This window comes from Rattus norvegicus, chromosome 10 (genome assembly GCF_036323735.1).
Source record: "Rattus norvegicus strain BN/NHsdMcwi chromosome 10, GRCr8, whole genome shotgun sequence".
NCBI lineage: Eukaryota > Metazoa > Chordata > Mammalia > Rodentia > Muridae > Rattus > Rattus norvegicus.
The window spans coordinates 17023745-17047542 of NC_086028.1; the positions used below are offsets into that span (position 1 = coordinate 17023745).

Below are 23798 nucleotides of genomic sequence, written 5' to 3' on the forward strand. Positions count from 1 at the left end.
TATATAAAAATTACAGTAAATGATGAAAAAATAAAACAAGAAAAAGTTCTTACTTTTAATCTTTTTAATCTTTTTTTTTTTTTTTTTGAGATATTGTTTCTCTGTAGACCAGGTTGCCTGCCTCTGCCTCCCTGGTGCTGACATTAAAGGTGTGTGCCGGGCTGGAGAGATGGCTCAGTGGTTAAGAGCACTGACTCCTCTTCCAGGTCCTGAGTTCAAATCCCAGCAACCACATGGTGGCTCACAACCATCTGTAATGGGATGCCCTCTTCTGGTGTGTCTGAAGGCAGTGACAGTGTGCTCACACGCCTATCAATCCTTGCTTTGTGTACAGGGAGAACAGGAAGTGGAGTTTGGTGGTGCAGCATGTGTCTGACAAACTCAAGGTCCTGTGTTCTATTTCGGCATGCAGAGGAATAAAGTCTGTCTAATGCATTTTGATCAAAGGATGACTTCCTGGGGGTGACGGTATTTCACATCTATCAGAAAGCTCAATCTTGTAATTTAATGAAGTCTAAAATCCATTCGCCAGGAGGAGTCAAAGGCTCGGCCTCATGCAGGCATTCTTTGGAATCTCACATTGTAAAGGTTGGAATTGGGTAAAAACTAAAAATCCAAGGACAAACGAAATGAAAGTTGAATCTCAGCACAGGTTGCTAGTTCTTCGTTAGCTCCAGCAGGGGAACACTTCAGCGAGAAAACATATTTACGAAGTCTAGACCTTGGGGAAGGGAGTCTGGTCAAGGCACTGTAAGTGACTTAGTTCATGAAGGGATCTGGGAACAGCAGTCAGGAAGCCCGAGGACCATCTGTCGGGCATGGAGTGCAGACGGACAGCAGTAGGAACCCAGTGGGTTCTGAGGGTGTCAGCTAGTGTCCTGATACCAATCGGCAACCCCCTGCCTCAGAAACCAGAGCCCTGCCCCACCTCCTCCACAGGCACAAGAGTGAGCGAGGCCTATCGCTACTGCTGTGCTGCTCCACATATAAGTATTTGAGAGACCCACGGAGGGGCCAATGAGATGGCTTTTATTTATGAAATAATGCAAGTGCCACGTGGAATTAGGAGATGGTTCCAATTTTTATTTGTAAATCATCAAAACTGCGAAAGGAGATTTACAGAGTCAGGGGCAAAACAGGTGGACAACGAAACACCTCAGACACACTTTGCAAAGTTTCAAAGAGGCCGCATGAGGCCTCTCTGGTCAGCCCCTGTGGCACAACTATGTTCACTCTTGTATTCCCAGTGAGTTCCTTATATCGGCCTTTCTCTTTCCCAACTTTCGGAGACTTGGCTTTGAGTTCAACAGTTATCTTCTGGTCTTTGTCTGATTCCAGTGAAGTGATAACTGCCTGTTAGGAGACAAAACAGAGTCGTAAGTGGAAGGAATTTTATAATCTCCACAATTCTGAGCAGTGGACCCTCCCTTGGGTTCCTCCTGCCAGCCACTCTCAAGACCCTGGATCTCTTGAGGCCCCCACAGTTCAGTGATGTGATGACAAGGGACAGAAACTTTGCTTACATCCCTGGCTGGTGAGAAGCAGTTCAGAAAAAAAAAAATCTGGATTCTCACCAGCTGCTGGGTACCAATGCAGGGACTAAGAAGACGGGATTCTAACCACGCAGTTTACAGATCTGAAGCTCAGAGAAAGCCTCTCCAGCATGTGAATGAGGGTGAACAGCGCTTCTTAGCTGGGTGGGGAGGCCCGGGAAGAGAGCTCTGCCCTTTCCTCTCGGGATTCTTCCTAGTGAACGAGGGCTACTTTGAATGCGTGGGCCCTCTTGCCCTCCACTTGAGGGTACAGCATCGTCAAGAATGTCAAGATAGAAGCACCTCTACAACAGTAGTTCTCAGCCTTCTGAGCGCCGTGACGCTATAATATAATATAGTTATGTTATATTATAACTATAATACAGTTTCTCATGTAGTGGTGACCCCAGCTATAAAATTATTCCATTGCTACTCTGTAACTGTAAATTTGCTACTGTGATGAATCGTAATGTAAATATCTGATATGGAACCCCTGTGGGATCTTGACCCACAGGATATAAACTACTGCTCTAATCCCTACTGATGCCGCTAAGCCTGCCTGCCCTCACCCAGCCAGGGATCCCCATTTTGCTGGGTTATTATCTGTCCTTGCTGGTTTTGTGTGTCGACTTGACACAAGCTGGAGTTATCATAAGGAGCCTCCCTTGAGGAGATGCCTCCATGAGACCCAGCTGAAGGCATTTTCTCAATTAGTGATCAAGCGGGGAGGGCCCTGCCCATTGTGGGTGGTGCGTCCCTGGGCTGGTGGTCCTGGGTTCTATTAGAGAGCAAGCTGAACAAGCCAGGGGAAGCAAGCCAGTAAGTAACATCCCTCCATGGCCTCTGCATCAGCTCCTGCTTCCTGACCTGCTTGAGTTCCAGTCCTGACTTCCTTTGGTGATGAACAGCAGTGTGGAAGTGTAAGCTGAATAAACCCTTTCCTCCCCAACTTGCTCCTTGGTCCTGATGTTTTATGCGGAATAGAAACACTAAGACAATATCCATGTAGACAATTGTACCTCAGCCTTCTTATGCTGTACCCATTTGATGTAGATGTCATACTGGTTTTGGCACACTAGGGCTACCTTGCTGACCTGCTGACTTTACAGTCTCCTCAAACCACCTAGGACAGCACAGCATACGGAGGAAGCTGTTAGGAACACGTGGGCTGAACACATAAACTTCTGAACGACACAGTCTTGGCAGTCAGAGCTAGTTTTTTTTTGTGCTGTACGCTTGTCCTGAGGTTGCCTGATGTCTTATGTTAGACCCCAGCACCACAACCCCAAAACTACCCCTGTGGCTGGGAGTGAAGTCGGCGGTGGGAACTGTGTTTACGACTCACAGGTCCCAGCACTGCGGAGGTCTACCATGGTAGCGCATGCCCGTAATTCCAGCACTCGGGAAGATCAGAAACCCAGCGACATCCTCAGCTACATGCTCTGTATTATTTAACTTGAGTTTCAGTTTCTTCATACCTAAAACACAATTCATATATATATATGACATATGGATATGAATATATTTAAACTCCTTTATATCATACTTTTTATATTCATCTAGTTAATACATTTTATTTTTTTTCCCTACCCAACAAGTATTGACAGAGCCCTGTTAGGAGCCAGGGCTGAGACCGGCCAACAAACAAGATGGCAGCTCTCTGGCACATGTGAGAGGCGGTAAACAGTTATAGGCGAAGTATAGGCCTCTCTGTCCCTTTTCCTTTGTGTGTCTCTCTCTCTGTGTCTATCTTTTTTTTAAAAAAAAATATTATTTATTTAATGTATATGAGTACACTGTAGCTGTCTTCAGACACACCAGAATAGGGCATCATCTCATCACAGATGGTTGTGAGCCACCATGTGTTTGCTGGGAATTGAACTCAGGACCTCCAGAAGAACAGTCAGTGCTCTCTAACCACTGAGCAATCTCTCTAGCCCCGTCTGTCTTTTGAAACAAGGTCTCCTTGCTGTCCTGGAACTTGCTTTGTGGACCAGGCTGGCCTGAGAGATCCCCATACCTCTATCCCCTGAATGCTGGGAATAAAAGAGTAGATCACCACGCCTGGCAGATGCAGACGACTCTTTTGAGAAGCCGGACTATGAAATGGGGGAGCAGAGCAGTAGCGGGAAGGATATGTGGAGAAAGGAGAGAATATGAATTTTCCAGCTTGCTTGCCAAGGAGAGCGATTTCCAAGGTTGCTGTGGCCTGAAGGCTCTTGACTTTCTCCTTTAAAGAAGGCAAACATTTTCAGGTTCACGTTGGTTTTCCAAGACAGGGTCTCTCTCTATAGCTCTGGCTGTCCTAGAACTCGATCTGTAGACCAGGTTGGCCTCAAACTTAGGAGATGTATCTGCCTCAGGCTCCTCAGTGCTGTGATTAAAGGCGTATGTATAATGATGTGTATAAGTCTTTGTGTGTCACATGACTGCAGTGTCCATGGGGCCAGGGCATGGAATCCCTCTGCAGCTGGAGTTACAGGCGGTTGTGAGCTGCCGGACATGAGTGCTGGGAGCTAAACTCTGATCCTCTGTAGGAGCAGTGCACACTCAGAACTGCTCAGCCCGGCCTGCCTGTCACTGGCCTTGCTCTTTTCACTTCACTCCAGTTATATTTCCTTACTAACTGACCCCTCAACCATCAGATGTCCAATACACAAAGCTCCTCACTTTATCTCACATCATTCCCTAAAACAATAACTCTCAGCTGCGGAAGAAGGGCAAAGGGGACTCAATAATCCTGGCACTGGCTGAGCAGAGGCCAGGGATGCTGTTAGCATCCCTGCATGCAAAAGGGTAAAAGGAGCTTCCCACAACCACCCTGCCCAAGAAGCCCTGTGCAGTTGTGAGCTTCCCGGAGGAGGGCTGCCTCAGTCCTGCTCATTGCTATTGTCGGACGAATGCCTGCTGAGTGAACAATAACACTCTTCGGGCAAACAATCTAGTCTCTGCCTATTCTGTGTTATTCCCCATTCCCAGTCCTCATCCTGCCACGCCCCCACTCAGTCACACCCTATGCTCCAGTCCCAGGGAACACGTGGTCTCTGATTATTTTTGTACTTCTGATCTGCAGCTACCAACTCATTTCCCTTGCCACATCTATCTAGTATCATTGCATGGTAAATTCTTACAGATCCCTGCCCACCAATTCTGCTAAACTCAAGAGACACTACAGCACTTTCTCCCTTTAAAGACTGGCTCAATGAGGCATCATGAGCTATAGCTGGCAAACTAAAGGCCAGTGGGCTAAATTGAGAGAGATGTTTTCAGTCCTGGCATATTGTTCTATGGCCATTATCGAAAACTGAACGCTCCTAGGCAGGACAGGCACAGTAGTGGCTCCGTTCTAATACGTCTGCAGTACTCTGCTGTCTTGATTGAAGTCTTGGGGCATATGACAGGATTTCATGTTAAGGGGGTGAGTGAACTTTATGCTCCTGGGGAACTAGAACTCGAGGACGCTTGGGTGTACCTGGACCTTGTTGTCCTTGCGAATGGGCATGGAACAGACGCACTACTTCTGCCGCAGTTCCTTGGACAGCGGCAAAGACATAGTCTTTCGGAGCACGTGGGAGGGAGCATTGAAATAAAGTTTGAGGCTTAAGCTGCGGTCCGAGGTCAACAAGGGATGAAACTGCCTGGTGATCGCCTGCAAAAAGCGGGAAAGGAGGTAGTCCAGGGACGGTTCTGGGTCCTAGAGGAACCACTACTATTCACTCATCGGTTCCGGTTCCGGTGGTGTGTGCGCAGGCCCGGAAATGACATTTCCTTTAACCCAAGCATAGAAGGAATGCGGGTCTCCGCTTCCTGCCGCAGGAAAGCGGAACAGCTCCCCCTGCGGCTGGAGTTGAGTCTCAGCATGGTCTCTCGGGGAGTGGAGTAGGCAGGACCTGAGGCTGGCGGCACCCCTAATGAAACCGCTTTGTAAGACCTGAAACAGAAGCTCATCGATGCTTCTCTGGCTTCAGTTTCTGGTTTTGTGTCGGGGATCGAATCCAGGGCTTTGGGACCCTTTCTAGCCTGGCTTGATGTCTCATTCCTAACATTCCTATCACTCCAGTACTGGGGAGGTGGAACCAGGGGATCAAAAGTTAAGAGCTTGCCGGGACCGTCATAAACAAACCAACTAACCAGGACATATTCTGTTGGGTACTTAGACAGGCATTAGCCAACTCGGGGACCACTGAGGATGGACTCCCTCCAGATCTATTCGGCCTCCCCCTCCTCCTGTTCCCTTGATAAAACACCAATTTTAAGAAAGGGAAGCACTGTAAATTGCCCCTCTTTAAGATTTAAAATTTCAAAGGAAAGAGAGGACGCTTAGTAAATGACTAAGATACAGATCTTGTTTGCCATGACACTTTGGGCATTATTCCCAGAAGACAACTCTTCTTTACCCTTTTACCTTGCCCGGCACAAGCTACTTTGAGACTTTTTTTTTTTTTTCTTTTTTTCGGAGCTGGGGACCAAACCCAGGGCCTTGAGCTTGCTAGGCAAGCACTCTACTACTGAGCTAAATCCCCAACCCCGCTTTGAGACCTTCATGACCCAGCCTGCTGCATTCTTAGACCCTGAACCGTGTGGGAAGATGGGAAAGGAAAGGGGAAGGGAGAGCAGGGAACCTAGCACCCCAGTCAGGAGGCCAAAGGTACAAAAAGGAGGGGTGGGTAACCAAAATGTCTGGGTTACATAGGGAAGAGCCTCTGGGGGGAATCAACCCAACTCGAGTTCAGGGTAGAGGGCAGGGAGTGCCAGCCATACCATGTAAAGTATCCCGGGGTTGGGGATTTAGCTCAGTGGTAGAGCGCTAGCCTAGCAAGCGCAAGGCCCTGGGTTCGGTCCCCAGCTCCGAAAAAAAGAAAAGGAAAAAAAAAAGTATCCCAAGGGATGCTGGGAGAACCTGGAGGAGGCCGGGTGCTCTTTAATATGTAATTAGGCACCTGAGTCAGGGTTTGAAACTTAACTGGTGTGCGCTGCAAGCTGTCCTCAGCATCCTGGTTACCAACCCTCCATCCATGGATATTCAAGTCTAATCCATCATAATGTTTGCTTGGCATATGTATGTAAATTTGGATGCATATGTCTATCCTGTGCATACATACTTAAATCATATCTAGATATAACAACCAGTACAATATAAAGGCTTTATGTGTTTTGATACTGTATTGCTTAGGACATGAAAAAAATGTGTACATATTCAGTAAGGATGAACTTTTTAAAAAAAATTTAAATATTTTTCACCTGTGTCTGGTTCAGTTTGGGAGAACCCTACCCATGTGACAGGCTGATTGTACACTGTCCATATTCTTTAAACACCATGACACACCTTTCAAAAGCCATCTGTCTGGCTTCTTCAGAATTACTAAGAAGTTTTATATGTAACATTTTGGGTCCTGCTACAATTTTATAAAAACACATGGTCGAAGGTCGAAGGTCAGGGTTATATCTGAATTATTTTAAATTAAAATAGAATGTAATTTATTGATGCTGGGGATTGAATCCAGTAGTAACATATTAAATACATATTCTACCACCGACTCACACTTGCTTGTCCCTTAAATTTGAACTTTTAAAAAAGAGTTCTCTCACCTTCCAGGATTTTTAGGGTGAACCAATGCTTGTTGCCCCCCCAACCCCTAAACCCCGTTTGTTTAGCTCTTGCTTGGATCATAAAGTCATCCCTGGTACCAAGTGTGTCTTTCGTGCTGGACCGGGAACTGCCAGCTTTGTAGTCCTAATTTTCTGATCTGTAGAATGAGTATGATCTTAGTAGGTTGTCATAAGATTTAAACGACTTTCCTAAAGTGTTGAGAACCGCGTGTGGCACGTAGCAGTTATAATCAGTCTTCATAAGAAAAATCAGATATGTGGGCTCACTCCAGGATAGTCCTTTGCATTTACTGCAGTCTTCAAATTTAGGCTTTTTATGCCGAGGACTGGCGCTCAGTGCGCAGACTCCTAAACGGAATCACAATGATGCGAACCATTAGCTTTGTTTGATGGAAATATGTGCGATGCGCCACGCTGACGATAGTGTGAAGTGTACTTCCTCTACCGTTTATTTTTAATTTTTGTTTTTTTTTTTTAACCGATTGACAGCTTTGGGAGAGAGCCAGCTCACAGTCTTCAGTCCGCAGCCGTCCCCGGTCCACCTCTGGGTCCTTTACCTGCCTCTCTTTACCCTTGCACCGGAGCGCGTCTCCTCTTGTGTTGGAAGATTGCTGGTAGCGCGGGCGCCACCTGCAGGCTGGTCAGATTGAGACTCGCTGCGCATCCTCTAGGAGAGAAGTATTGGCGGCCCTGTAAAGGCCCCTCCCTGGCACTGTAGCAGCGAAGAGGGAGTGAAAGAGCTTCCAGTTTCTGCTCTTTTCATCTTAAAACCCAAAAGTGATTATTCTGTATAAAGTGTTATTAATACGTTCGTCGTCTCTAGCCTTCCACTCACGGTGCATAGGCTGAACACCTACTTTGTGCCAGATTCTGGATATGAGGTTATAATGTTCACCTAACAAATGGAGACCCTAAGATAGAAAAGAGGTCTTGCCCAAAGTCGAAAAGCCACCTTCACACTGGTCCTGTGCATATTCCTAGTTTATTAGAGTTGGTAATATGGAAGAGAAACTGTCCAAAACCAGTATTACTGGAGCTCTGACGATTGCAGGGTCCTGTTTAGTACTTTATTCTAGAAGCCTCTGGGATCAGTGTTGGAGATATTTGGAGGAAGCCTCCATCTGGACAAGGCATGCTGCTGTGGTTAAAGTTGTAGAGACTGTGGTAGCAGGAGTGCCACCCACTGTCAGTGTGACCAGATCGGAAGGGTCTGGGAAAGGTGGCTATCGGTGACCTCTACTGTGATTAAAGGTGAGTGCCATTGTGCCTAGTATCAGTCACTTTCTATGTTTCTATGGAAACGCGGGGGCAGGTGCCAGCATGACTGCGCCCAGAAGGGTCACAGTTGTCCTCACAGCAGACCTTCATGGGAGTGACCTCATTCATTCACTCGCTCTTTTGTTCAGACTTTTCTACTGCACATTCAAGGCGTTCCCTGCTGGTTTCCTCAAATGTTTAATCAAGTAGTGATTTATTTAGCCTCTCCACAAAGCCCGCACGGAGCTTGATAGGAGATGTGGGAGCATTCTGATTCCATTATGTTCTCATTCCCTCAAGGGGGTGGTTTAAACCTACGGTTCTCAATCTGTGGGCCGCGACCCCCTAGCAACTCTACTTTCAAAAGGATTTACAATTTATAACAGCAGCAGGATTACAGCTATGAAGTAGCAACAAAAAAACAATTTTGTCGTTGGGGGTCACCACAACATGAGAACTGTATTAAAGGGTCTCGTTACTAAGATCGAGAACCATTATTTTAAAGGGGAAAAGACAAAAAGAAAAGGGACAAAAGGCCCTCCTGCTCTGATCCTCCGGCGTCCGTTTCTGGCGTTCTGTGTTGACACAGCTCTGATGACGTTGGTGCTGAGGCAGCCCCCACTCCCCACCCCCCTGTTTCTTCGGAACCTGTAGTCAGGCAGATCTGGGTTGGAATTTCAACTTTACCACCTGCTAGTTGTGTGGCCAGGGTGTAATTACGCCTGTTTCTTCCTGGCATGCAGAGAATTCCCAGTCCTCCCAGTGATGGGTTAGAATGAAATGTATGACCTCACCAGCAAAGAACTGGCAGGGAGCAACTGTGGGGAGGAAAAAGGGTCTTCAGAGAATGTTCTCCTTTACGAATGTGTGTGTCCATTCCCATCTGCACACTACAGTTTCTATCTTCAGATAATGAACCTTCTAGAGGCACACACCAGGTTTCTTTGGTTGTTGTTTTGGTGCTGAGAGGTTAAACCTAGGGCCTCTGACACCGAGCTACACCTCTAGCCCGAAACCAGTTTTAAAATAAAGTTTATATATATATATATATATATATATATATATATATATATATGTAATTATTATTATGATATGGGAGGGTGGTGATGGCACACGGACTGAAGTCAGAGGACAAACTCTATGATGAGCGCTCTCTCCTTCCACTGTTTCATGGGCTCTAGGATTCAACTCAAGTCATCAGGTACACCAACTGAGCCATCTCACTGGCCCTTAGATGTTTTTAAAAAATTCTGTTTCTGGGCTGGAGAGATGGCTCAGCGGTTAAGAGCACCCGACTGCTCTTCCAGAGGTCCTGAGTTCAATTCCCAGCAACCACATGGTGGCTCACAACCATCTGTAATGGGATCTGATGCCCTCTTCTGGTGTGTCTGAAAACAGTGATAGTGTACTTATATAATAAATAAATCTTTTTTAAAAATGAAATGAGGGAGCTAATTCTTCCATCACTTGGGTCGTCAGGACCGGTAGTTGTAGCAACAATTTTGGGATTTTGGTTTCTTTAAGAACACAAACATATGTGCTTTCCCTTTAATCCCAGGTGTGGGGTGTAGGGCTGCTTCAGACTGTCCCCGGCAGCTGACTATGATTTGTCTTGTGCTCTAGCAGAGGCACGGTTTTGCCAGCTGCAGATAGTTTCTGCAACTGTGTGACCCTTGGGATTCTGGTAACTTTTCAGAGCGTGTATAAATGCCAGGGCCCCGAGAGGCATTGTAGGTGGTTGTTGGTTGTCCGGGGGTGGGAGGCTGGGGGGGTTAGTTGTAGTTTGTTGGTAATCTTAAGCCAAGAAGGAACAAGAAGAAACAAAAATTGGATTCAGAGATCTCTCTTTGTCTCTCTCTTCTATCCTTTCCTATCTGTGATGGCGGGTGAAACTGGGGAGACAAAACCCACGAAGTAGCAAAGACCAGCTAGAGGTAGCGAGTTCCTTTACCTGATGAGTCATTCCCTCTACCCCCCAAATTTCTCTCTTAAAAAAAGGATTCAGACCTCTGATGACCTACTATTGTTTCTAGTAGATAAAAACCACTTACCAGGGTTGGGGATTTAGCTCAGTGGTAGAGCGCTTGTCTAGCAAGCACAAGGCCCTGGGTTCGGTCCCCAGCTCCGAAAAAAAGAAAAGAAAAGAAAAGAAAAAAAAAAACCCACGACTTGAAGGACTGAAACCCACTGCTGTATCTCCCTTTGAGCCCCACTGTTACCTCTCTCTTCTTCCCAGGCTTTCTCCCATCTCTCTAAGCACCCGAACCTCTCCCTGGGACACTCCTCCAGCACTGCCTCTTAAAAGCATCACCGCAGCCTAGGCCCTGCCTATGACTCAGTCTTTCAAGGGCCTGCTCTGCAAACCCTCATCTACATTTTGGTGGAGATCATCAAAAAGGGAGAAATCATAAAAGTGAGGAATTATCTCTTCAATGTTCTACGTCAATTTCTTTCTTTCTTTCTTTCTTTTTTTTTTTTCCGGAGCTGGGGACTGAACCCAGGGCCTTGCGCTTGCTAGGCAAGCGCTCTACCACTGAGCCAAATCCCCAACTGCTCTATGTCGATTTCTTTTTTTTTTTTTTTTTTTTTTTTTCTGGTTCTTTTTTTCGGAGCTGGGGACCGAACCCAGGGCCTTGCACTTCCTAGGCAAGCGCTCTACCACTGAGCTAAATCCCCAGCCCCACTATGTCGATTTCAAATACACATGTCAATCCATCAATCTTGCACCAAGGAGTATCCATGGAGACAGTTCCTTGGTGATCTGTTTTCCAGACATGTGGCATCTGCAGGTGGATCTCTCAAAATTTCTGGAAATGCTAATGTTTCAGAACAAACATGGAATGATTCTTTTGTTTTAGCATATACTTTAGCAAACAAAGCAAAACAAAAACCAAAATAGAAAACAAAACCCCAAAAAACTAGTGTTTTATGGGTGAATGGTCTGCCAGTCTGGGTATGTTTCATCTGTGGGCCTTCAGTGACATCAGGATCCCCTCCTCTTGGGTTGATCTCCTAAGGTACCCACAGTTAAACTTGATCAGAAGAAACCCTCTCTCTAGAAGCTCCAACAACCCTCTACAGATATCGTCTGACTGGGATAAAGCCAACTAGACTCTTTGAGATCAATGGTTTGTGACCATATTCTGCAAGATTCTCTTGGTTTTCTGCAGACGACCTCCACCACCTCCTCCTCCTCTTCCTCTTCCTCCTCCTCCCCCCCACCTCCCCAGACAGAGTTCTTCCTTGTAGACCAGGTTGGCTTTGAACTCACATAGATCCTCTTGCCTCTGCCTCCTGTCTACAGAGATCCTCCTGGCTATGCCTCCCACGAGCTGAGATCAAAGGTGTGTGCTACCACCTGGCTCTCTTCAGCATTGTCAACCTCTGTTCTTTCTGTAGAATTAAATTTCACTCTCACTCCCACCCTAGACTCTGGGCTACCCAGCCACCACCAAGGCAGAGTCACAGCAGTATTTCTGAAAAGCAGCCTTTTAATATCTAATTGAATCCAGTGAGTGGGAAAGACTCAAAACATATGTCCCCTTGAGAATACCTTTACAAGAACAACAGGCCAGAGGCGTCTCTTCCATGGGAAACTGACATCCCCTGTGTCCTCACAAAAGTGAGGTCTCAACTCATATGCATGCCACATAGTTTCCACCCCATCCCACCCTGCCCACCCTCCACAGGTGACAGATTCACACACCGAAGGGACTGGTTTCTTAAACCGTGGAACAGAATGTTTAAAAGAAGATAAATCTAGCCAAGTGGCCAGATACCAGAAATAACTCAGGGGCAGTTTTACATACACAATAAAAGTCAACTCATATAAAAAGGGAAGTTTTGCTAATTGGAATCAGAGGCAAAAATTACAAATGGCAGAGAATCCAGCTACCCATATGAGATTATTTAAGAAAAACAAAAAACCAAACCAAACCAAACCAAACCAAAAAAAAAAAAAAAAACACCCCAAAACCCCAAAAGTCCCTACTGGAGACTCCCTTCATTACAAAAGTATGCAAACATCTCAATATAAACGAAGCCCAGGCCCACGGCTCGCTCTCTCTGGACAGGAGAGCATAGCTAAAATTCCCCGCGTGGAATTCATGCCTGGACCAATGCCCCTCCCTTTGGGAAAGAAAGGGAAGGATGAGTGGAGAACGGAAAAGGGATCTACCTCAGGAGGAAGTGGGAGAGACACTGGAGCCCCCTGGGGCTAAGCATGTGCTCAGCTAAGGGGGGGGATCTCAATAGCAAGTGGGTCCCAGCTCTGGGCACCCTTTGAGAGCCTGCAGGGTGGAGGTGCACAGAGAAGAAGCTGGCCTGCTTCATTCCCCCAGCTAAGGCCTTGGGACCAAAGGTGGATGTCAAGACACAATCATCCGTAGTTCACAGGAAAGGATGCTTCTGGTTTAAACAGAAATGTACAAACTGTGCCTTATGCGGTCTTCTGAGGATGACCTTCCAGTCACATGGTCCTATCCCTTGGCACTGCAGAATGTAACCGTGTGTGTGTGTGTGTGTGTGTGTGTGTGTGTGTGTGTGTGTGTGTGTGGGGGGGAGCTTTGCAGTGGGAACCAGTCCCTTCACCAAGAAATGCTAATGCCGCACAGCACAGCAGCTGAGGCACATTGGTGGGGGATTCAGAAGAGCAAAGACAAGAGAGGAAGGGACACCTGTGAGCCGCCTCAGGACCGGTGGGCCAATCTGAGTCTCCACCATTCTGCCAAGCAACTGGGCATCTGCTCTATGGAAGGCAGGGTTGGGGTAGAGATAAGACCTGGGCTCTACGCTGGGCATGAAGCAATGAGGCAGAAGCAAGTTCCAGCTATAGCGCCATGTCCACGGGCTTCCCTGACCAAGTACCATTCCATGTAGAAAGCGCCAAACAGCAGTACCTTTGGGCAGTCTGGTCCCAAGGCTGAGAGAGCAGGTTGGCTGCCAGGGGGAGTTTGGTGGGGGGAGACAAATTAAGCTGTTAGCGTGTCCAAATGGTGGGGCTTAAAGATTGTCGAAGCCTGTCTGAAAGCTTGTCTGTTTAGACTCTAGGCTATCCCCTAACCGAGGAAAGTCTACAGCCTTCCCACAAGAGGTCACCAGCATCCTTGGAGTACCTCCCCATGCCTGACCCTGGTCTTGGGGCTCTGCAGGGAAAGGGACACCATGACTCCAGGCAGTGTTAATTTATCTAAAACATGGGGAGAGAGGTAGCTGCGGAACCTGGTGCCACCCATTACCATCACCCCCTCCTCCCATACACGCTGGGCCAGAGAAGACAGAAGGAGACAGGACGCTGGAGGCAGGGCTAGCGGGGTTCCTGGTCCTCAGTCACTGGGCTGGGCAGGATGTCAGTGAATTTTGCCCAGCTGGATCTTTTTCCACGCTTCTGAGGCTGTGAAGATGCAGGAGTCCAGAATGCCGGCCACAGTGAAGGTCCCGCCGATGATGGCACAGATCTGCAAGAGGGTGAGGGGGACAGAGTGTCAGAGGTCAGTGCCAGGCTGCATCCCAGGAAGTGTGAGGCCAAAGTTCAGACTCCATTTTAGAGAACCTGACCTAATTTTGAACTCAGGTAAACTAACAGGCTGGTACCTAGCATCAGTTTCCAAGTTGCACCCCCCCCCAACCCCACACACAACAAAACCTGAGCCTAGCTCCAGTCTCTAGGCTAATCCCCAACAAGATCAACGTTTGCAGGTTACTCCTCAACAGGACCAGCGTCTGCAGGTCCTGCACCCCAGGTTACAAGCCCATCCCCTGCCTAACAACCACCAATGCAGCCGGGAGCAGAAATTAAGATTATGATGTGACTCACAGCACCAGCCAACTATGTTAAAAGCCACAGTAGCTCTCCTATTAGATGCTTGCACATGTATTCCCTGCTTGCTGCTTACTATAAAGCCTTGCCCATAGACATTCAGGGCTCCCCCCCCCCAAACCTGTCCTTCATGACGGTGGTGTGTTGGAGGGGCCTGAGCTAGCTCAAGTAGAATAAAGACCCCGCTGTGAGCTGCATCAGATCGGCTCCTGTCTGTTTTTGGAGGGGGGGATCAATAACATTTCCCAGGCACTACAGAAGCTCATTCGTGAAGATGTGCTGCCCACTATGCTCACTTCGTTTGCCACCTTGTCGCTGATGGTATTCAGGGATCAAAGAGAAACACTTGTTGGATGATGAACTGGGTAACAGTAAAAGCCATTATTACCTATGTCAGCTCCTTTAGTTCCCAGATGAACTTTCTGAAGGAGGAAGGGGATTATTAGACCCATTTCACAGGTGAGCAAACTGAGGGCACTTCCCAAAGTTCACCAAGTAAGTCATTGTGATTTGAACTATGGGTCTAAGTCAGTCTTGACCTCGGTGCCTGTAGTATTAACCTCTACCACACGTTTCCCAGCTACTTATGATCCTATTATCCAGACAAACGATGGAGGGTCTGAAATGGGGTGCCTCTGACCCCCCAAGGTCATATGGGACTGGAGGATGGATCTGACAGATCCAGAGTCTGCTGTGACTGAATAGGCAGTAAGGCCTGAATGCTTAGTACTGGACACAGTCTTTGGAGTGGCGTTCCTTCTGTAGACAGGTAGTGAGTGAACCAATTGCAAACAGCTAGGTCACAGCCTCAGAGGGTACCAAAGAGGCTTCTGGTGGCATCCAGACAGCTCTTCATCATAGCAAGCTATCCCACGCATTGGCAGACGCCACAATTGTGTGGGTTTGCCCTCTTGTTGACACCAAGCATTGCTCAGTGTTAGCCTGGGAGTAAAAATTATCATTGCTAAGGATGGTTTGGGGAGTGGGAGGAGGAAGAAGAGGAGGAAGAGGAGGAGGAGGAGGAGGAGGAGGAGGAGTAAGAGGTGTTGGCAGATGTCTAACTGTCAGAACACTTCCCAGCCACAGCACAGACACTGTTTACAGTGGCCTATGATCTCAAAGAATCTCCAGATGAGCCATGGGATGTTGGTGTGTGTGTGTGTTTAAAGATTTATTTTTTAAAAAGAATCACTTATTTTATGTATGTGAGTACAGCTGTCTTCAGACACACCAGAAGAGGGCATCAGATCCCATTACAGATGGTTGTGATCCACCATGTGGTTGCTGGGAATTGAACTCAGGACCTCTGGAAGAGCAGTCAGTGCTCTTAACCACTGAGCTATCTCTCCAGCCCCCCCACCCACCATGTCTATCACAAGGCTTTGGAGCAGAAGCTCAGAGGTCTGGAATCATGTTCAACAGATAGCTGAACTGGGGCTCAGAGCCTGTGTTTTTTTGTTTACTCATTTTGTAAATTTGCCTACTTACTCATTAAGACAAGAACTTATGCAGCCCAGGCTAACTTCAAACTCATATAGTCAAGGGTGACTATGAACTTGGGATTCTCTGTCTCTGTCACCCGAGTTCTGGGGTTACAGGCATGCACCACCACACCCAGCTGAGTCTTTGCTCTTAACTTGACTGCTTTTTCAGTAAGAAATGCCCCAGCTAAATGAATAGCATAAAGCCTTTGATTTGTGTTTGGATCACTTAGATTCTTGTGCCCACAGAGCACTAGAGAACCCTGAATGTTAAACACACAGAGGCCTCTCCTTCAGTGGATGAGATAAAATACCTGTTTCCCTGCCCAGAGGCCTGGGAATAGCTATCATTAATGACCTGGTAACCTATTTGATACCTGTGGCAGCAGACCTCACCCACCTTTTGCTATAGAGGCAGACCTCATCCAAATCTCCCAGAATGATTATCCCAGGCTCTCCCTCCCTAGACCTTTATCTTTAGCTCCCAGGTAAAGCCAACCTTTGGGGAGATGCCACATGTACTTTATAGCCTGCTGACCTCTGCAATCTGTCAGAGACCGCCCTAGATTCTAGGCCTTTTTAGCGATATAAGCCACCCTCAGGGTCACATGTATTTTCCAAAGGAGTTTCTATGCAGTCAAACCTAAAGCTTTACTGGGCACCTGGAATTGGACTAGTTGTTGCCTGACACCTTTTCCTATACTGTACTGTGTTTTAAACACGCCGATAAGGAAGCGCTGACATTAGACTCCCTGGAGTCCGATCCAGGCTGATGAAGCCAATCTGACCTGAGTTTTCATTCTCACCTCTTCAAGGGTTTGCTTCCGTGCCTGACACCTGCAGCCTTCCCATGCCCCCTCAGATCTGACTTAGTATTGTCCAGCTTTGCTGTGGTGCAAAGGTGTGTCCAGAACCACCATTTCTCGACCTCAGGACAACATTCAGTAAACTGAAGGCCACACCCTTATATTTCACTGAAAAACAGACCTCCTGTTCGGTGCCTCTTATCGACTGTTGGTGTGATGGCTGTTGTCGGTTGTCAACTTGACTACATCTGTGAGGGATTTTTTTTCTTCTTCATTAAATCATTTGAAGAGGGACGTCCCGTTTTTAATCTGGATCTTCTGAGGTGGGAAGACCCACCTTTAATCTGGGCTGCACCCTCTGCTGGCTGCCTATACATAGAACATGGAAGGAAGAAGCCCTCTTTTTGCCCACTTGCTCTTGTTCCTGCTGGGAAGTCCATTCCTTCACAGGCATTAACAACTCCTTCTTGGGGTTGGGGATTTAGCTCAGTGGTAGAGCGCTTGCCTAACAAGCACAAGGCCCTGGGTTCGGTCCCCAGCTCCGGAAAAAAAAAGAAAAACAAAACAAAACAAAGAAAAAAAAAACAAAAAAACCCCCAACTCCTTCTTTAGGATTCCAGCATATTCTGAAGACCAGCTGAGACATCCAGCCTCGTGGATTAAATTTTCTGAAGGGAGACTGCCATTGTTGGCCTGGCTGGACCAGGGCACAGCCTACAGAGTATTCTTATATTATATATGCATGATTAGGCTACGTGGGCAAAGCCATGGTGTTGGGAAGGTCACCTGTATTAAATCTATATTTATAAAAGGCATTTTTGTGTATGTATAATGTGTGTGTGCATTCATGGATGCACGCGTGCCACCCAGCTCATCTGGAGGTCAGAGGACAACCTTGGGGGTTAGTCCTCTTGTTTAAGACAGGATCTGGGCCTAAAAACTTCCAGGGGTTCTCCTGTCTCTGCTACCATAGGAGCACTGGGATTACAGATGTATGTCACTGAGCCCAGCTTTACATGGGCTCTAGGGATTCAAACTCAGGATCCCTCATTTACAAGGCAATCGCTTTACCTACCCAGCCATCTCTGCAGCCCATATTTTTAAATTATAATTTATGTACATTAAATATTTATAATATGTAATTATATAAGATATATTAACAATATATTGCATAATATTTAGATTTACATATAACATTAAATATAAATGCTTATATTTAATATGCAATGTATTAATATATAAAATAATAAATTATATATTGTTTACACACACAAATATATATATATGTATATATTTATTTATTTAAATGGGGTATCTCTGCATAGCTCTGGCGGTCCTGGAGCTCACTACGTGAACCAGGCTGGCCTTGAACTCACAGAGATGCCCTGCCCCTGCTTTCCAAGTGTTGGGATTAAAGGCGGGTGTCACATGCCCGGCCCCCTATTTTTTATTTTGCTATTTTCAACTTGAGATGAGGACATGGAATGTAGCCGACACACACGGAGGAGCAGCTGTACTAACTGAACTGTCAGGATTCCATTTGCAACCGAAACTGCTGTGGGCTTCGCATATACATACATCTCTGTTACATCTTTGTTTTGTTTTGAAGACATGGTTTCTCTGGGTAGCCCTGCCTATCTAGTATGCAGATCAAACTGGCTTCATACTCACAGGGATCCACCTGTCTCTGCCTCTCATGTGCAGGGATTAAAGGTGCACATACTGTCTTGTGTTGACTACCATTCGCACGCTTACACACAGCCCTGGGTGTGCATCTGTGGACAGACATCATTGACATAAAACCGCCACAGGACTCTGGGTGGCAGTGGTGTCTTAATGGATCGATGATGCCAAGGGGTGGGAAGCCAGGGGGCACAGAGAAGGTGACGGGGGCGGGGGGTGGGGGCACATTGGCATTTATCTTTTAAATGGTGTTTTCAGGAGATGAGCTAAGCGGAGGCGTGCAAGGCCTAAGACAGAGCAGGTCTGTGTGGATGGCCTGGAAGTAGAGCAGCTGGCATTCCAGTAATAACAGCCCGAGAAACCCGAGCAGCCCCCAGGGAGCTAAGGGGATGGAGGGCGCTGTGGGGATTATGATGAAGTGTTTTTAAACAGGCCAGGCCTCTCCCCACCAGCCCCGGGCGGGCGCATGACGCAGGACACTTTTCAGGGAGGATGACGGCAGGGAGCTGCTTTATTTCGGTAGAGTGGGTCAGATGATGGCAGATTTTATACCACAAAATGCTTTTAGAGCTTGGATTGGAGGGTAGGAAAATGTGACTTAAGTGCCACGGAGCAGAAAATAAAAAATAACCCCTCCATCTGCCTTCATCTGCACATAACTCGAAGCTGAGATTCCTATGACTCACATACACCTGGCACCCGTCTGAGGCCGTCTTTCATTGGGTTGCTCCGGGGTAGAGGGAGATGACATCTGACTGAGGCCCGCAAGAAGATGCGACCTTTGGGGAAACTGAGGGAGCATGCAAGCTAAGCGGAAGCCCAATCCCCATGTAGTCACTGTCAGCCCGAAGGCTCCGGGGGTGGGGGTGGGGATGCTGCAGGGAGCCTCCAGGTTTATCTACTGATGTCAGTCAACTCACGCCTACGGCATGTCTGAAGGGACTGGATTCTGTGAACTGTGAAGAAGAAAACAATTCTGATACAATTCCAGGGCTTCCATAGAGAAAATTCTAGGGACCCACCCTTGCTTTTACTCCAGTGGTCCCTCAGGCTCAGGGGATGCATTATAAGACCGCCAGAGGTGTACAGAACTAGACAGTTTCAAACTTAATACTTAATGTACACTCTTAAAAAATTAGTACTTAGGAATTTTTTAGCTTACACATTAGGCATAATAAAAGATAAATGGTAATAAAATAGAAATACTGTGCTTATATAGTAATATTATTTAAGATCTACGAGCCATTTGTTTCTGAAAATTCCCTTTCAGTATGTTCACACTGTGGTAACTCATCCCCATCCTCAGTCCCAACTGGAATGAACTGGATTACAGGCACGGGCACAGGAGACTTGACGAAGGGAGTATCCTGGAGTTGACATACAAAGGGACGCGGCCGCTACCAGCACCAGGGAGATGCCACCCGGGGACTCACTGGGGAAACTGTCAATCACGGTTGTCTTTTGTCCTGAGAAGGGCAGGGCTCTTACATGGGAAATGAAGCCCCCAGACACGTGAAAGTGTCATGGTCCTTCCAGACCACTCATGATGTCTTGGGGAAAAGAATGAATAGAGCGGTTGTGAGAGGAAGCTAGAGGTGGTGCAGGAGAGATATAAAGAATGAATGGCCTGGACAGAGGACGGGACACTGGACACAGCACCACCCTGACCTGCCCGGAGGGACCTAAGAGCCACATAAAGGAATAAATACTAAGATTGGAGTAGAAGGTGCCGGAGACACTAAACTACCAGTTTGTAGCTGGCAGCCTCTCTAGGGCGCAGAGGTGAGGTCGGGACCTCCTCGTACAAGTGACCTGGGCAGGTAGGAGGCGAGGACTGGGGAGTCTGCTGGGGGCTTCTGGGCTTGCACAGCAGGGCAGTGGCTGCCATGCGAATGTCCCTCAGGGCCTCAGTTGCCCCTGTCTATAAACAGGAAGAGCACTCTCGCCTCATTGGCGGTCATTCTGCAGAGAAGACCTCCAGGGAGCCTGGGATTCAGTAGGTGTTCTGCAAATGATACCTAATCTCGTCTCTCAGGCTCCAACCCTGCGGCTAAACACGGTGCACCTGAGACCCACTTTCACCAGAGAAAAACCAGGTAGAATCCTACCAATCACTCCTTAGAGGCCTTCTGACTCCATTCCCACTCTCTTCCTGGCACTCTAAGAGGAAGACAAATCAATCATGTAGGAACAGCAGAGCAAGGTTCTCTGAAGACTTCCAAGCTGCCCAAGGCCCATGTTGACCATGGGGCTCTGTAGTCAGCCTGGACCGGAGCAGGTAACCGCTGTCCAGGACGGCAGTGCTCGGGGGCGTGTGAGGGAGTATTCACAATGAAGAGCCTCCCTCACTTCCCTAGTCAGGGAGCCCCTGGTGTCTGGAGGGTGTCAACCCTATTGCTTGCTTCTTGTCTTCAAGGCCACAGCAGAGAAGACAGAAGGGGCGTTGGCACAGAGCATCTGGAGAAGCATTTGCTAAGTGAGCAGACAGTGGGTGAGTGAGCGCAAGAATGAACAAGGAGTAGCGAATGTGCTTGAGAGCGAGCTAAGGGATGATGGCTCCTTGGTCTGCTCTCAGCAGGTGCCTGAAGTTGGTCGCAAAGGTGGGTGTGGGGGTGGAGGTGGAGACTCAGGAAGGGTAGACAGGCAGAAACTTCACCATTCCCATTGCTCCTTAAGTGTCTGGGCTGGGCAGTACACCAGGGGCATCAAGGTACTTTGCTGCTGCAGACAGGTTGGCCTTCTATAAAACCAGGCTTGTCTGCCTTCTGGTGTCTGTACCTTAGTGTTCTCTCTCTCTTTCTCTCTCTCTCTCTCTCTCTCTCTCTCTCTCTCTCTCTCTCTCTCTCTCTCTCAGAAACACAGGGTTTCTCTGTGTAGCTATCCTGGCACTCCTCTGTAGCCCAGGCTGGCCTCTGAGGCACTGCCATCACCAGCTGGCTTGGAGGACCATGTCTTAGGTCCAGTGTGCTGGGAACCAAGCCTTACGAGCCCACCCTTCAGTGCTTATGACCTTGGCCTTGCTCCACTAGGCCTCAGGGCAGAGGGATGATGGGTGAGGGGACCTCCCCATGGTGGCTCAGGGAGGGGAGCTGCTAAGCCAGAGAGGGACACTATGCCTCTCACCTGCCTCCCTACCCACGTCAGCAGCCTCAACCCCGGAAATAAGAACAGACTTCACTGAGCATGCCCCACTGTGTCTGAAAGAAGCAATTTGATGAGCACTGACCGCCAACACACCTCTCTTCTGATCCCGCACCTTCCTTCAGAGACCTTACAGCTTCCCAGCCTTCTGTGGTGACCAGAATGGAGTCAGCTTACCTGAATGTTTCACTTTGTAAAGACAGTGTGTCAGAGTCAGGTCTGTCTATCCGCCCCGTGGGTGAGTGGGCTCAGGTCATCGGCCTCAAGGGAGGGAGGGGCCTTTACTGCTGAGTTATCTATCATTTCACCCGGCCTGGTTCACGGTTTTTGTTTTGTTTGTTGTGCTTGGGCCTCGAGTGTTCTGTCCTGGAGTTTATACCCTAGCCCAGCTTTAAAAGATGCATCTCGTTACGTTGTAACTGTGGCCCTCAATTCCTTATGCTATAGAAGGGCTGGGCTAGAGAGCTGAGTTCTTGTTCTATCAGGACTAACATCCCCCTCTGAATCCGTATTTACTGCTCAGTGGCTTTGCTGTGAAAAAGCTTGTATCACCTCCACTCTGGGAAGGGACAGACGGGAAGCAGGCGCCAGGGCAAATACTGGGTGGAAGCCAGCTCTGTGCCTTTGGCCAGGAAGGCCAGTTTATTTCTTTGGGCCTCAGTTTCTCTCACCTACAAGAGGGATGGCTGTGAGGCCTCTGTGACCGCAAATGCCAGGAACTGCTCATCTCTCCTCATGCAGGCCGTGTGGTTTCAAAGCTTGTGGAAAAGGCACCGTCAGAGGAAATAAGTAATAAACGGAGTCTCATCATATGCTGCCGGAGGCAGACAGGCTGGAGCCGAAGATGAGAACACCCAAGTCGCAGAGGCAGAGTGGGGGCCATCGGGAAGGGAAGCTGATGATTGGGCTCGGGAGAGTTTGGGGCTGGGAGGAAGGGAGGGATGGGGGGGTTGCCACTCAGCATGTCATGTCTTCCAGACCTCTTATCCTGGGTCCCTAATTCAAGGAGAGGTCTGAGGGACAGGGTGCTTACCTGAAGAATACCCCTTCCCACCCTACCACAAGCTTCATCTTGGTTGAGCACCTACATCCTACTCTGGGACACCGTTTTCTTCTGCTTTCTTCCTCATTCAGTGCTTGTGACTGTGCCATAGAAGAGAAGATGGCTCCCCCAAGGTCATACAGCCACCAAGAAAGCAGGCATCACCAAACCTGGGTTTGAGAGGCCGCAGGTCTGTTTTCCCTAGTAGACCACTCTTCCCACCCCTTGGTGTATCTCCTCATGAATGGCGAACATCTAAGCCTATGGTATTTGTTTTCTTGGTTCTCCTGTGAGGGTCTTACACAGCAAATATCCTGCAGTCAGGAGATCTGAAACCCCTGCCTACAGAGGTTGGGAGGTTAGAAGCTATGCATCATTGAACACCCACCCCCAAAATGGTGCCCACTGCCCTCTTTTCTATTCCCTTCACCCCACAGAACCCACTTTAGAGACCTGAGTGTCAGACCTTCTACCTCGTTCTGCCCCGTTCCTTCCACCTGCCCTGCACACAGCTATCTGTGAGACCCCCTTTGCACTCAGCTGCCCCGGATGGACCTGACCCAAGGCGCCTGCACATTCCAGCCCTGAGTCACGGAGCTTCTGCTTTGGGTTTTGTTCTGTCCTGCACATTGCAGTGATGGCGGGGGAGGGGAGCAAGGTGTGTACGCCTGTAGCTCTTGGTTCAGGGAAGGAAAACAGGCAGAGGAGAGAGTCCAGGGCATCCAGAGGAGGCTGTTGGACTGTTCCCTGTCCAAGTGGCAAAGCGGCCTTTTCTTAACCTACATAACCTTAGAGGCGTATAAAACACACACACACACACTCTCTCTCTCTCTCTCTGAGTGTGTGTGTGTGTGTGTGTGTGTGTGTGTGTGTGTGTGTGCTCGTGCCAGACCCCCTAGGTACCATTTACCTTGAGACAGGCTCTCTCTCTGGCCTAGAACATGCCAAGCAAGTTAAGCTGGCTGGCCAGTGAGGCCCAAGGAGCCAGCTGTCCCTGCCTCCCAGCTGTGAGGCAGACACCACCATACCCGTATTTTTTCATGGATTCTAGATAGAGCTCAGGTCTTCTCACTTGCATGACCAAACACTTTTTCAACCAAGCTAATGCCTTAGACCTACTGACCAAACGAACAAAGCAAACGAAGCCAAACAGTTCTGGGAGACAAAAACCGGCCTTAGTTGAACTCATATCTAGAACACAAACAAGAATCTACTCAGAGGTCCGTGGGGAGGCTAAGGGGATAATTACAAAATTGCCTGATACGTAGTAGGTGCTTAATAAAGGTAAAGTTGGTTACCATCACCTCTTTAAGCGGCTGTCCTGTTCACATCTGTGAACAGGCCCTATGCTGCTTGCTGGGGACACTGATAAACGAGTCGTGACACCTAGAGGCTATGACTGGCCCTGACAGCTGTGAGGTGTAATCT

At 48.1% G+C, this 23798-nt stretch overlaps 2 protein-coding genes and 1 long non-coding RNA gene across 5 annotated transcripts in view; 1 reads left to right on the top strand and 2 right to left on the bottom strand.

Moving 5' to 3' along the window:
- Positions 1-1062: 1062 nt before the first annotated feature.
- On the bottom strand, positions 1063-5284 carry Rpl26l1 (ribosomal protein L26 like 1). The gene is made up of 3 exons (NM_001402099.1): positions 5005-5284; positions 3553-3762; positions 1063-1353 (listed from the first exon to the last, which is right to left on the bottom strand). Exons 1-3 carry the CDS (start codon positions 5032-5034, stop codon positions 1117-1119), a joined length of 477 nt encoding a protein of 158 aa, NP_001389028.1. The 5' UTR covers positions 5035-5284; the 3' UTR covers positions 1063-1116.
- A 39-nt stretch (positions 5285-5323) lies between these two features.
- LOC134480770 (uncharacterized) lies at positions 5324-7949 on the top strand. The gene is made up of 2 exons (XR_010055559.1): positions 5324-5456; positions 7632-7949. It is a non-coding gene; the product is annotated as an uncharacterized LOC134480770 (long non-coding RNA).
- Positions 7950-11870: 3921 nt separating this feature from the next.
- Ergic1 (endoplasmic reticulum-golgi intermediate compartment 1) overlaps positions 11871-23798 on the bottom strand; it is a 95797-nt gene continuing 83869 nt past the window's right edge. For 2 of the 3 annotated variants that reach the window (XM_063268572.1, XM_063268573.1), the window contains exon 10: positions 11873-13855. In XM_063268572.1, coding sequence (XP_063124642.1) covers positions 13748-13855 — 108 coding nt within the window. In that variant the 3' untranslated portion in view covers positions 11873-13747. Of the gene's footprint in view, positions 13856-23798 lie in introns of all 3 variants that reach the window. The other variant, NM_001398572.1, reaches the window with a different exon arrangement.

Coding starts and splice junctions, on each gene's coding strand:
- Rpl26l1 (NM_001402099.1), bottom strand. CDS start 5,034: ATGCCCATTCGCAAGGACAACAAGGTCCAG. Junction 3,763..5,004: donor GCAAGGACAACAAGGTCCAG/GTACACCCAAGC, acceptor CCTTCTTTAAAG/GAGAAAGTCAAGAGCCTTCA. Junction 1,354..3,552: donor CCAGCATTCAGGGGATAGAG/GTATGGGGATCT, acceptor GTCTCCTAACAG/GCAGTTATCACTTCACTGGA.